The sequence below is a fragment of the Chrysemys picta genome, chromosome 3 (genome assembly GCF_011386835.1).
Source record: "Chrysemys picta bellii isolate R12L10 chromosome 3, ASM1138683v2, whole genome shotgun sequence".
Taxonomy (NCBI): domain Eukaryota; kingdom Metazoa; phylum Chordata; order Testudines; family Emydidae; genus Chrysemys; species Chrysemys picta.
The window spans coordinates 146309320-146322131 of record NC_088793.1 but is presented as its reverse complement, the minus strand read 5'-3'; the positions used below and the strand labels follow the sequence as shown (position 1 = coordinate 146322131).

Below are 12812 nucleotides of genomic sequence, written 5' to 3'. Positions count from 1 at the left end.
CTACCTCCCTGGGTTGGAACATTATCAGTACAGATTAATCTTCAGAGAATTCAGCAACCAAACTCTAACAATTCTCTACTGAGCATGTGCAAATGGCAATTTTTCAAAGGCTTAGAACTTGACCAAATTTGGGTAGGTTTTCATGAGAACAGCAAAAGGCACATCCCTGACACAAAGACCACCCCTTGCCAAATTTCAAGCCTTTGCTCCAAAACATGGAGGCACAAGAGCTTCTGAAGGAAATGGCTGTAAGACTTTTTTTTTTTTTTTTAAACATGGGCAAAATAATATATTTCCCTCTAAACTTGTTCTCAGGAACAGCTGGACCATTTTTGTGAAAAATTTCCAAAAAACCTGAGCTTGAGGAAGATATGCAGCATGGAAAATGTCTGCCCATGTAGTTAAAGTCCGGCAAAGTTATAAGAAACTGACAACAGGATCTTATAATGGGAAGTGTCAGGCAACCTTAACTATAAGCGGCAATGCCAGCTCCACCTATGATAATATTACACTTTAATTCTGAACTCAGCAATAGTAACTTGTATGTACTCTTAAAATATGACCACTGGGTAAGTTCCAGATCTATTATATGTGCTTGTGTGGGTGTGTAAAGTCTGAAGTAAGGTGTGGTGTTATAGTGAATGATCTGCAAGTAGTGTGTGCAGTGTGTGTGTGTGTGTGGTGGGGGGTTGTGTGGGAAGTGGAAGGGAGTTATTTGTGGAGCTGCAGAATCTGTCAGAATGGTAAATGTCATGTGTGGGTGTAATGATGTGGTGAAAATGGTTCCCTTAACATGTCATTTCCTTGGTTTGAAGGGTTAGCGTGGGAGGGTTTTTCCCTTAAGCAACCTTAACTAGTTTTCAATGTAGAATTTGTTTGTAGGAATTATATGCATTATATAAGGGAAGCTATTCTCTCAAATCTGGGAGAATAAGAAACTTGATACACCGGAGTGAATGTTTTGAAACAATTACTAATATAACAGAAAATAACTGATGGTTCAGACTAGAAGGAGGAGTTCTCTAACAAAACCCACAGCAGCAAATCTATTTGCTGCCATCACTGGATGCTGCTGTGAATGTCTGTATGTAAAGTCTCCTACAGGAAAGACTTACAATGTAAAGGAGGACAGATAGAAGGAATGATGATGGGCATGATCTTGCAAGACACTGAGCAAGATACTCATATCTTCAACTCCCACTGAAGTTAATGAGCACTGAGGGTGCTCAATATTTTGAACCCTAGAAGCAGTCTCAACTCCCCTTGTCTGTGATTAATTTAATCTCAAAGTGATGTATCGAAAGATAAAATAATGAAAAAATTAATCATAAGTTAAGAGAACATTTTATTTTCAGAACCATGCAAGGACTCTAATAATCTTATTTCCCCCCATCTTTAGCACACAATATAAATAATCCAACTATGATTCTCTCATATGCCCTTGCCCAGAAAGAACACTTAAAAAACTATGCAAGGACCATCCCAGAGCTAGATTTAAAAACCAAACCAAACCAAACCAAACCCTGGCCAATGGGATTGAGGAGCCTGCGAGACAAGCTCACACTTCCAGGTTTTGAACATCCCAGTCCCAGTCCCAGTCCCATGAATTTAACTGGAATGGCTTCTCCAAGAGAAGTAATTGATTGCTATCCACTGGTAAAGACACTACAAATAAACTAACTGTCTCTCCACTCAACTTGTGTTTGGATTGGATTTATAATCAGGTCTGAGCTTCTTCTCTGAAGCAAAGGGCCAAACAAAACAAACATGTTTTGCATGTGTTTCTGCTTGGACCCATTTACAAATACTGCCCTACAATCAGTAATTTCTTAAATTTCTTCTAATAAACACAGTTCTTCCTTCATTGCTCAGCCAACGTAGCACTATCATGTAAATATGTACATTTTATTTTTAAAATCTCAAATGACTTCATCTCAATTTGGAATCTTTTTGTTGTCAGTAAAACAAAACAAAACAAAAAAAGGTTTTCTTTAAATGCTACCCCTGAGTAACCCTGATTTACTAATATGCTTACTTCATAATTTCTGATGTATAATGGTGAAAATCTTCATGACCTACATTTTTAAAAGTGCATGCACAAAAGTACAATTAAGCTTGCTTGTTTGTACACAAGCCCTTCACTTGTGCATCCATACTGGTTGTTGGATAGGAGTCCTTTTGAAAATCTGGATCAATATGTCTTATGCCAGAATAAACTAGCCTAGGACAGCCTGTCCCACAGCAGGTGATGAGGATCATTTCAAACAAATACAAAAACAATGAAAAATACTTTGAACTGTGTTAAAAAAACATTTAAAAGTCATCCTAAGTCACTCAAAAGAATACTTGGTGCTGGATTGCTAACAGTTTATGGGTTATTGAAACGCAGACAAGGCAATCAGGATCCTACAGAATACATGGTATTTTGTGTCTGTTTAATTATTATAGAAATATGTTAACAATTTTCTTCTATGCTCGGTAATTTAGATTGAAGTACAAATGAGTATATATTTAAAATAGAATAATTGACTGGTTTTAATTCACTGATTATCAAATCAATGTTGAAGAGGTTAGGAAAAAAATCCCACAAAACACACACCAGAGAAAAATTCATGCCAAAAAGAAAAGGTACACATTTTTTAGGTCAGATGTGCTGGGACTTCTCTCTTAGTCTATGAAATGACAGTGTCTGGTGGCAGCTTTATATTCCAAACAGCAAATGTATCCCTTTGCTCATTTTTTGTTGTTACACAAATATAAAACATTAAAGATGAGCCTTATTGTGGACAGAGTTTTTATAGATGAACTTCTGTTAGCCTGGAGTCTTAAGTATTGCCCAAATTATCACCCATCACAGAATTGCAAAAGAAGAGCTTTACTTTTGTTGTTGTTGTATTTATTCTTCCATAATGGGATGTGTTATTTAATATTTTTATCAAATATCCAAAAGTTAAACATAGCCATGATCAAATTTGCTATATGAAAATTAGAGGGGTATGAAATACTCAGAAAGACAGACTTAAAGTTAACTGGAGAAATTAGAAACACTAGTCTGGAAACAACAGGGGAAGATTCAGTACTAACATACGGCTATTAACTTGCCAGTGGTTTGGCTTGCTTAATGTTACTGCCATACTTCTACTACTGTAGAGTCAGAACTCTCCGTCACATTGGCCTGTCCTTTCATTCAGCATTCACTGTCTCAACATTCACATTTATATGAGCCAATGGTATTTACACAGAGGCCTTCCCCACAGATGTGAGGTCTCAAACTTTCAACAAAATCTGAGAAGTGGGGTAGGGGGAGAAACCAAAAAGGTGCACATAAGCTTAAATTAATCATCAAACGTAATATATGAATTTCCCCCATTCTTTCTTGTATGTTTGCCAGATAGAAAAGAAGTAGAGAATTACAAAAGAAAATGTTAATGTTCAACTTAAGAAGAGCTATTTAACAAACACTGGAGAATAATATTTTAGAAACATTGTGGGACAGATCTTGCTTTCAACTGCACTGGTGTAAATCCAGAAAAACTATTCCCAGATCCTCAAAGGTACTTAGGTGCCTAACTCCCATTGACTTCAATAGGAATTAAGCACCAAAATACTTTTGAGGACCTGGTCCTCTGTGTTCCTTGGAGTTCTCTGCATTACACTCTATCAGGGTGATCTGCCCCTTTAAGGGCCAGGATGCAGCCAGCCCTGTTCTGGAAAGGAGCAGTGTCAGGTGATTGGGTCTGATAATTACCAGCTTGGTGATGCAGATGTGGGGCCTAGCTCCATAAAGGAGCCTGGGTCCAGGAGCTTGATGGGAGAATACTCTCCTGTACTGCAGAAGAGGACTGTGAGGGGATGAGAGCCCCTGCAAACTGCTCTTCCCCTCTGTCTCCACAGCTGGCTGAAGGTTCTGACCACCAAATTGAAGGAGACTGGCGGGCCGGGTACAGTCTCATGTTGAGACCAGAACTATTACTTTATGTTGTCAAGCCACATTTTCTTTTTTATGTTGGACAAAAACAGAGCCCTGAGGCAAGGACTATGAATTGATCTGGGTGTGGCTAGTTATTTTTCCCAGGCTGGTGATCAAATCCAACAGCCTATACATACTTTGTTGGAAGATGACCAGAGAAGGTCAGATCCACAGCTATGTGGAGTCACCTGCAATTTTCCTATGCAAAGGGAATAGAGAAGAGGACACAAGAGCTGTGGGTGCAACTGAAGCCTCAGGGAGAAGTGGAGAAAAGAGTGATCAAGGCAATGTATAAATATTACATGAATAGTGTGTTCACACTGTAGGGCTTACAGATGGCAAGAAGGGACAGTTGGGTAATTCCAAGGAAAGCTGTGGAAAAGCAGATTGTTCTGCCAAATTTGGGACAGTTGAGAGGTAAGGAGTTGTTTTGTAATTTGTTTTAAATATCTCACCCTTCAGCCAATCAGTTAGGGGAGAAAATAAAAAAAAAATATCAGGGAGAATCTTGATTTCATACCTGCAAAAAGCAATAACTTTAAAAATAAATAACTGTCAACACTCAATGTGGTTAATCATGTCCCTCTGTAGCTATACACATAAAACACCTTGGAGTCGGGTTTGGGTTTTTTTGCCCGCTTTCTGATAAATATGTCATGAAGAAAACATGATATTGACCTCTTAGGCCCCCATCCTCAAAGGTATTTAGGCCCCAAACGGACATTGATTTTGAGGATCTGGGCTTTAGGGCCTGATTCAATACTCATTGAGGTCAAAGGAAGTATTTTCAATTACTTCAATTAACTTTGGCGTAGGCTCTTAATGATCAGTTTTAAAATGATTATTCTCATCATTGTTTTAATAAAGAAGAGCAGTGGTTACCAATGCATTCTGTTCCTTCTTCATTGGCCATGAATCCTGCTTGGCAAATGCACAGGAAACTCCCTTCTGTATTTTCACAGTGCCCAAGGGAGCATAGATGGGGAGTCTGAACACACTCATTGATATCTGTTTAAGAAATAAAAATATAAGGATATTGAAAAATGTAACATAATTGGTCATGACTCTTTTCCCCACTCCACCCAACGAATATGTGCCTTTGAAAAGACAGGGCTTGTAATGAGTTTAACTGTTTGAAAGCCTATACCCTTTGTTCTCTTAAAGAGCCTCAAGAAGGATATATCAAATAGTTGTAGATGGAAAAATCATGCTTACTGGTTTAAGCTATATGAGTACTGAAATTGCTTGAAGACTAAATAGTGGACACACTTCAAATCTTTAAAATTTCCGTTTGCAAGTAATTAATGCTACAACAGTATTTGTGGTACTCCCCATATTAAGCATTGGCATTGCTACAAGCATAGAACAGTATAAAGCTAGACAAAATTATAAGAATTTTAAATCATTATTATTCTAGGTGTATTTGTATAAAATATATTTAAATAGTATTAGCACCAGTCAGTAGAGGTATTATTTTTGAGTAGTTATTGACTTTCTGATAAAGTAAAAATGAATAATGGAACATTTGAAAATATATTATCAAAACGTAAACATTACTGTGTTCATTCAGTATTACAGTTGAAATTTTGTTTACACAGAAGTCAGGAACTTGATTCCTGATTTAGTTGTGACTCTGATCATCTGCTGTAATTCACAGGCAGCCTTTTGTATTCTTGTATATGGTGTAACTTTAATCCCTTAATATAAGTAAAATATGGCTCAACTATAGTTGCTGTGGGCAACTACAGGTCTGTACTTCTGGTTCTTGGACATGTAAAATCTCACCAATAAAACTGCATTAATAGAATGTTTGCATATATAACCTTATTTATTATTTTTAAAGAAAAAATGCAGAGAAAGAATTGATCGATCCTTCAAATACACTCTATGGGCCAAATTATGCTCCAAGTTACTATCATGTGGACCCACTGTTATCAGTGCTGTTGCACAATTGTAAGCGAAGATGTAAGGTATACTCAGTGTGGTGGGTTGGACTAGATCAGTGATTCTCAACCAGGGGTACGCAGAGGTTTTCCAGGGGGTACATCAACTCATCTAGGTATTTGTCTAGTTTACGTAGGCTACATAAAAAACACTAGTGAAGTCAGTACAAACTAAAATTTCATACCGGCAATGACTTGTTTATACTGCTTTATATATTATTATATACTGAAATGTAAGTACAATATTTATATTCCAATTGATTTATTTTATTATATGGTAAAAATTGGAAAGTAAGCAATTTTTCAGTAATAGTGTGTTGTGACACTTCTGTATTTTTATGTCTGATTTTGTGAGCCAATAGTTTTTAAGTGAGGTGAAACTTGGGGGTACTCAAGACAAATCAGATTCCTGAAAGGGGTACAGTAGTCTGGAAAGGTTGAGAGCCACTGCCCTAGAGCACAAGGTCTACATCTTCGTAGCAGCCATGCAATGTAAGACATCCCAAAGAGGGCAGGAAAGGTGCCAGGGTAACTGCTTCCTTCTCAACCCACTCCTCATTAGCCAGCAGAAGAAAGTCAACTGCACTTTCAGAAGGATAGTATCAGCAAAACAGTCCAATATGCACTGCAGATATCTGAGAGAGATTCTGTTTCCCTGAGGCAGGATCCCTCCCAGAGCACCTCATGGGGTGACGTGATCTTGCGCCTCCCAAAATGCAGACTAGTGCCTCCAAAGCATGATTGTACCCATAAGTAAAATAGATTTTGACATTCACCAGGCTCTACATATTTATCACACACTTGGACTATCAAACTCACTCATTGAGACAGGTCAGACAAGTTAAAATGGTTTCCTGCTTATTGCCCTCAACTCCTAGTGACTTCAGTGAGACCTTCCATGAGCACTAAATTCACACACACAAAACTTTTTTTAAAAAATTCCATTCATCTTTGACTGGCTGAAAGGTTCACTAGAGCCTGCTTTTGGTGAATATTGCATTATATATAAAAATTACATTTTTATGTAGTTTTGGCATGTCCAGAAGAGGATTTCTACATGTACATATGGTATACATAGCACCTTGGAGGAACAAGGTATTCTATATTTGAAAATGCTTCATACAGTTATTACTTTAGATTATTGAAAAAGTTCTTTCATACCAGAGCATTTTGTCTGTTGATCATTCAGCTTGTACCCATCATAGCAGATGCAGGTGTATCCCACAGGCAAATTAACGCAGTGTCCTGCTCCACAGATATCAGGGTTCACTGTGCACTCATTGATTTCTATATACACACAACACACACACACACAGACAGAAAAAAAATATTACAAACTATCTTAAATATTTCAGTAAATGGGTGATATTCAGTTATTCCAGCTAAAAGGAGAGAAAGCCTGAAATCAGTTGTGACCACACTGATCGGTCCAATTTATCCTGAGTGACTAACAGACCTACGGTCAGTTGACTCTTCCACCGCCCCTTCCTACCCTACCCTCCCCCCCCGCACATAGAAGTCAAGTGGGTGCATATGCAAATCAAAAGTGAAGACAGAGTAAATGAAAATAATCATAGATGTTAAACTGTTAGCTGTAGCAGATTACAGAATTATTTTCACAGACTGTAGTTTTTAGCAATATCACAGCAGGTTGTCTATGAAAACACACATTTCCTAATTAGGTGAAATATAGATTTGGCTACTTTATTATAAGCAGTATGACAACTCGGTTAAATATGAGGATTTTTTTTTGTAGGCATCTCACAATATCAATCTCATTTTAAATTTCAAAACATTCCGTCGTAGAATGTAGTTTCATTAGTTTTGTCCTTAAACTTAACGTAATGCCTCTTTACCAACCTTGCCAGTCTAGGACTCAGGATTTTTGCTGTTAAAATGGTGTTCAAATGGAAACCTTTCAAGTCATAAAGAGAAGGAGGAAAGGTAAAAAAGCTTTGAAAAACTATTGAAAAGGATTGAGCACTAGTGTGTTACATGAAATAATGTTACCTATGGACAATATATTTTCTGGATAAAGACCATGAATTATGTATAAAGATTATTAAAATCCCTCATTAAAGATCAAATTCCTTTGGGGTGCAATGATAAAAAGACATGTGAAATGCTACTCTGAGACATGGACCTGGCACTGGAAAAGGCAATATTTGTATGCCAAGCAGTATAACAAAGAGGAATGGAAATAATGGCAGTAGAGAGTGACACAGAACTCAAGTGAAGGCAAAATGTTACTCATAAATCCATCAAAGAAAGAAGCTGCAAAATCAAATGAATGGCTAAAAAATATGCACAAGAGGTTACATGTGAGGAACAAATTCTACTTCTGAGTAAATGTGAACGGTCACTGAGGGGAAAAAAGGAAACGGTAAAACGAGAGTTTGTGACACATTGCACATTGAGGAAAGTGACCAGATTTGAGCTTACACACACATGAGGTGCTAGGTCTAATCAAGAGGGGTATGTCATGAAGAGTCTGAATGACAAGTCTGCTAACAAACCTCAAGCAGATGTGAACAATCTATTTGTGGCATATGAAGACATATTCACAGGAAAAGGGTGTCTCCCAGTTACTTACAAGATGCAATTATGGGAAGAGACAAAGCTTGTTATATATGCCACCCTAAATGCTCCACAAGCCTAGAAAAAGAGACTAGGGAGAGCTGGAAAACATGATAGCAAATGGGATTATTCTGAAGAGCTGACAGACTGGGTTTACTCCTTGGCAACTGCAGAGACAAAAGGAGTTGAAAAAGACAATTTAGAAGGTATATTTCTCCTCTTGCCCACAAGGTATGAAATGTTTGCTGACATGGCAGGAGCCAAATTTTTCAGCAAATTAGATGCATCACAAGGGTTTGGCAGATTCCCATGGACACAGAAATCTCCAAGACTTGTATTTTCAGTAACCATTTGGCAGATAATGTTTCCTGAGATTGCCTTTCGGAACATGTTTTGCACTGGAAGTATTTCACCTCATAACAACCTGTCCTAGATACTAGAAGGTCTTGCAGGAGAACATCAGGAACAATTGTGGAGAGTACTGAAAATTGCAAGAAAAAACAACGTTAAGTGGAATAAGGCAAACGGTCAGTTTCAAACAACGTAAATCACCTGCTTAGATGGGAAACAAAGGGAACAATATTTACTGAGTCTAATATTTAAATGATACTGAGTGTGCAGAGACACAAAGATAAAAAAGGAATTCAGAGATTGCAAGGCATGCTGACGTAGATCAATAAGTTCATACCCAGCTATGAAGTTTAAATAACTTATCTAAGAAAATAACTCACAAAGACTGAGGATGGGCATGAATGCCAGATCATGAGAGTGCACTCAGACTGGGAGTGTACAGAAACATTAACACCAGTGCTTCAATTTATCTGACCCAGTGAAAGAGATAAAATTCTCCACAAAAATGCTTCAAAAGAAAGGCTGTGGGGAGTATTGTTACAGATACATGGAACTGAATGGCTGCTTGTCATGTGTGCCATAAGAGCTATGATAGCTGTAGAGAAAATGTTTGTGCAAATTTTAAAAAGCGATGTTAGGCCATGAATATGTTTCATGATTTTTCTCTACTGATGAAGTTTCTGTGTTGAAACTGACTATAAAAAAGTGACTGCAGTTCACAAGAAAGTACAGCCTCAAGGATACAGGGATTACTTAAATCCAAAGGTATGATACGAGCCTTCTAGTCACCTCTGATATCACCTACTGATTGCAGACACTCTGTTACCAGAAATATGGGATGAGCTGGAAAAGAAACACTGCAAGCAGTAATACAAAGTATAAGTGACAGGTGGAGAAATCAAGTCCTATCTATTCCCAATATTAAAATGAACTTTTAGTGATTTCAGGAGTTTTCATAAAAGGTCCCTTTTAAGTTGTTAGTTAAATTAATAAATTATCCTGCCTCAGTCATCATTCAAATATTAAATCAGCCATCAACACCTGGAGCTGATGGAGTTTTAGTTGTATAGATAAGAAAGAAAATGTATTTCCTTAGAGATAACATGGTGGAGGAAGTGAGAAGATCTGGATATGACCTGCATGTGTGGGGAAAGTGAGAATATGAAAGGATGGCTCCCAGGTTACAGTCCTGAGAATAGGGAGGATGATGGTGGCAGAGAAGTAGAGCAGTAAGGGTGTGAGAGAAAAGATAAGTTCAGATTTGACAGTATTATGTTTAAATTGAGGGAGACACATCCAGGAGATGTAAGAGGCAGGGTGAAATAGAGGATTGAATGAGCCAGGAGTGGATAGGTAAATGTTTTAGTTAGCATTGAGATATTAGTTGAAGCCATGCAAATGGATGAGATTAACCAAAGAAAGTGTGTAAAAAAAAAAAAAAAAAGTGGAGGACTAGGAATAGATCCATGAGGAATCTACACAGAAGTGGGAGTGAGGAAGAGGCAGACGTGCCAAAAGAGATGTTAGAGTGGCAGAAGCAGAACCCAGAGAGGACAAGCAAAGTGGACAGATTGACAGATAGTGTCAAAAACACAGAGATGTCCAAGAGGATGAGGCTGGGAATTGTGCGCTTTCAGATTTGATCAGGAAGAGCCTGTTTGACACCTTGGTGAGAACAGTTTTGGTGGAGTGAAGTAGATGGAAGCTAGACTAGTGAGGATCTGGGCTAGAGCTGGAAAAATAACTACGGTAATTTATACCCACAAGCATGATTCTTTTTGCCTTAGTACTAGCAGAATAATTTTGGAAATATCAGCATGGAAGTAATCTTCAGTTTTGACCCAGGGGTGAAATGTGGACCCCGCTGTCTGTGATGCTTTCCATTCAGCTGCTGACATAAGCACCAGTGTAGATAATGATGTGTAGGGTCATTCTTGCTGTCCACTTCTCTGATCCTGCACCACTGAAGCCAAAGGAACTCTTACCCTTGATTTCAATGAGAGGAGGATTAGACCATGTTTGATATTCACCGAGACGTGCATCACATTTGGAGTTATGGGACACAGTTCTCTGTCCTGCTATTTTTTTCCTCTTTGCATGAGGAAATATTTATATTTAATTCACAATCCTTGATGTTTAGTAATCTACAGTAGAATTCATTGTAGATTCTCAAGCTTCTTTTCAGTGTCCTCAGTTTGCTCACTGTCTTCCAATGTCTTCTCACCTTCATAAGGTTATCCAGGATCAGTTATCTCTCTGCAGGCTTAAAGTGCAAAGAATTCTCACAGGCTTTATTCATCCCATTCTTATCTTTGCCTTCTGACAGCTTTCAATTTCTGTGTCCTCCTCTATTGCTGCGGTTTCTAAAGGTGGAATTATTCATATTTGCACCCACCCTTTATTTTGTGGGCATAAAAATGAGGAAGCAAATTGTACCTGCAACCAGGGGAGCCCAAGTCCTAGCTCTGCTGAAAACATACTCCTTACTGTGCTATTTGCAGGGGGAGGTAAGGGGGGAGGCAGGAGGGCGCGGTGTGGCGCGTGCTCTGAGTCCACAGGTGCAGTGGGCAGAGATTGCAGCAGCCATGAGCCAAGCAGCAGCAGCAGCAGACAGAATGCAGATGGCTGCATGTGGAAGCTGTGGTATGTATATGGTCCTAGCAGGGGAGCCGGAACACAGGTATGTGTGTATGAAGTGTCGCCTGATAGAGTTACTGGAGGAAAAGATTAAGGGGCTGCAGATGCAGGTAGATACCCTGGTGGAGTTTAGGCGGGGGTTTGAGCAGCTGATGGAGGACAGGCAAGGGGAGGCTGAAGGAGAATGCCCTATGGTGGAGGTAGAGGCAGAGGGAGAGGATGGTGAGAGGGGAATGGAAGGGGGAGAACATGGGAGGTGGAAGCATGTGACAGTGAGAAGCAGGCCAAGGAAAAGAAGGGCCAGTGAGGGGGGAATAGAACTCAGGAATAGGTTCGAGTGTTTGGATACCGAGGTAGAGGGGCAGCAGGTGGCGACTGAAGGTGGAAGGGTGAGGAAGAAGAGAAGAGCTGCTAGTCCAAGAGAGAGGGGGGAGGATTTGATGGAGACAGCACCAATTCTGGGCCCCGTGAGGATTCAGGAAGGCATAAGGGAAGATAGGAATAGGCACAGGTCAGGACTAGAGGGATCGGAGACTAGATTACTAGATCGCACTGTTGCCAGGCGACGGCAGGTGTATGTAATTGGAGACTCTTTACTGAGGAGATTGGATAGGCCTGTGACCAGGGCGGACCCGGAGAACAGAAGGGTGTGCTGTCTACCGGGCGCAAAGATACGCGATGTGGACCTGCGATTGAAAAGGATCCTACAAGGAGCAGGTAAGAACCCCCTGATAATCCTTCATGTAGGAACGAATGATACGGCTAGGTTCTCGTTAGAGAGGATCAAGGGAGATTATGCCAGGCTGGGGAAGACGCTCAAGGAGATAGAGGCTCAGATTATCTTTAGTGGGATTCTGCCCGTTCCGAGGGAAGGGCAGCAAAGGGCTGATAGGATTGTGAGAATAAATAGTTGGCTAAGGGAGTGGTGCTATAAGGAGGGCTTTGGGATGTATGGCCACTGGGAGGCTTTCGGGGACAGACACCTGTTCTCGCGGGATGGGCTTCACCTGAGTAGGGAAGGAAATAGACTTTTGGGAGGGAGGCTGGCTCATCTTATCAAAAGAGCTTTAAACTAGCAAGTTTGGGGAGACGGTTGGGAGATGCACAGTTAATCTCCACGCCAGATTCCAGTATGGAGAAGGTGAGTAAAATGAGAGGAGAGATAGCTGTGGAGATGAGATTGGACATAGGAAGGACAGGAGGGACGGACACTAGGAGGCCCGCAACATATAGTGCTGCTAATGGGAGACGGGCTAATCGACATACATTAGGGTGTCTATACACCAATGCCAGAAGCCTAGGTAATAAAATGGAGGAATTGGAGCTCCTGGTCC

General features: G+C 39.7%; 1 protein-coding gene across 16 annotated transcripts in view; it reads right to left on the bottom strand.

Moving 5' to 3' along the window:
• LTBP1 (latent transforming growth factor beta binding protein 1) overlaps positions 1-12812 on the bottom strand; it is a 333039-nt gene that overhangs the window by 93740 nt on the left and 226487 nt on the right. For all 16 annotated transcript variants that reach the window (XM_008174460.4, XM_008174437.4, XM_042848435.2 and 13 more), the window contains 2 exons: positions 7075-7200; positions 4853-4978 (listed from right to left, as the gene is read on the bottom strand). In XM_008174460.4, the coding sequence (XP_008172682.2) occupies positions 4853-4978; positions 7075-7200 (252 nt within the window). The remainder of the gene's footprint in view (positions 1-4852; positions 4979-7074; positions 7201-12812) is intronic.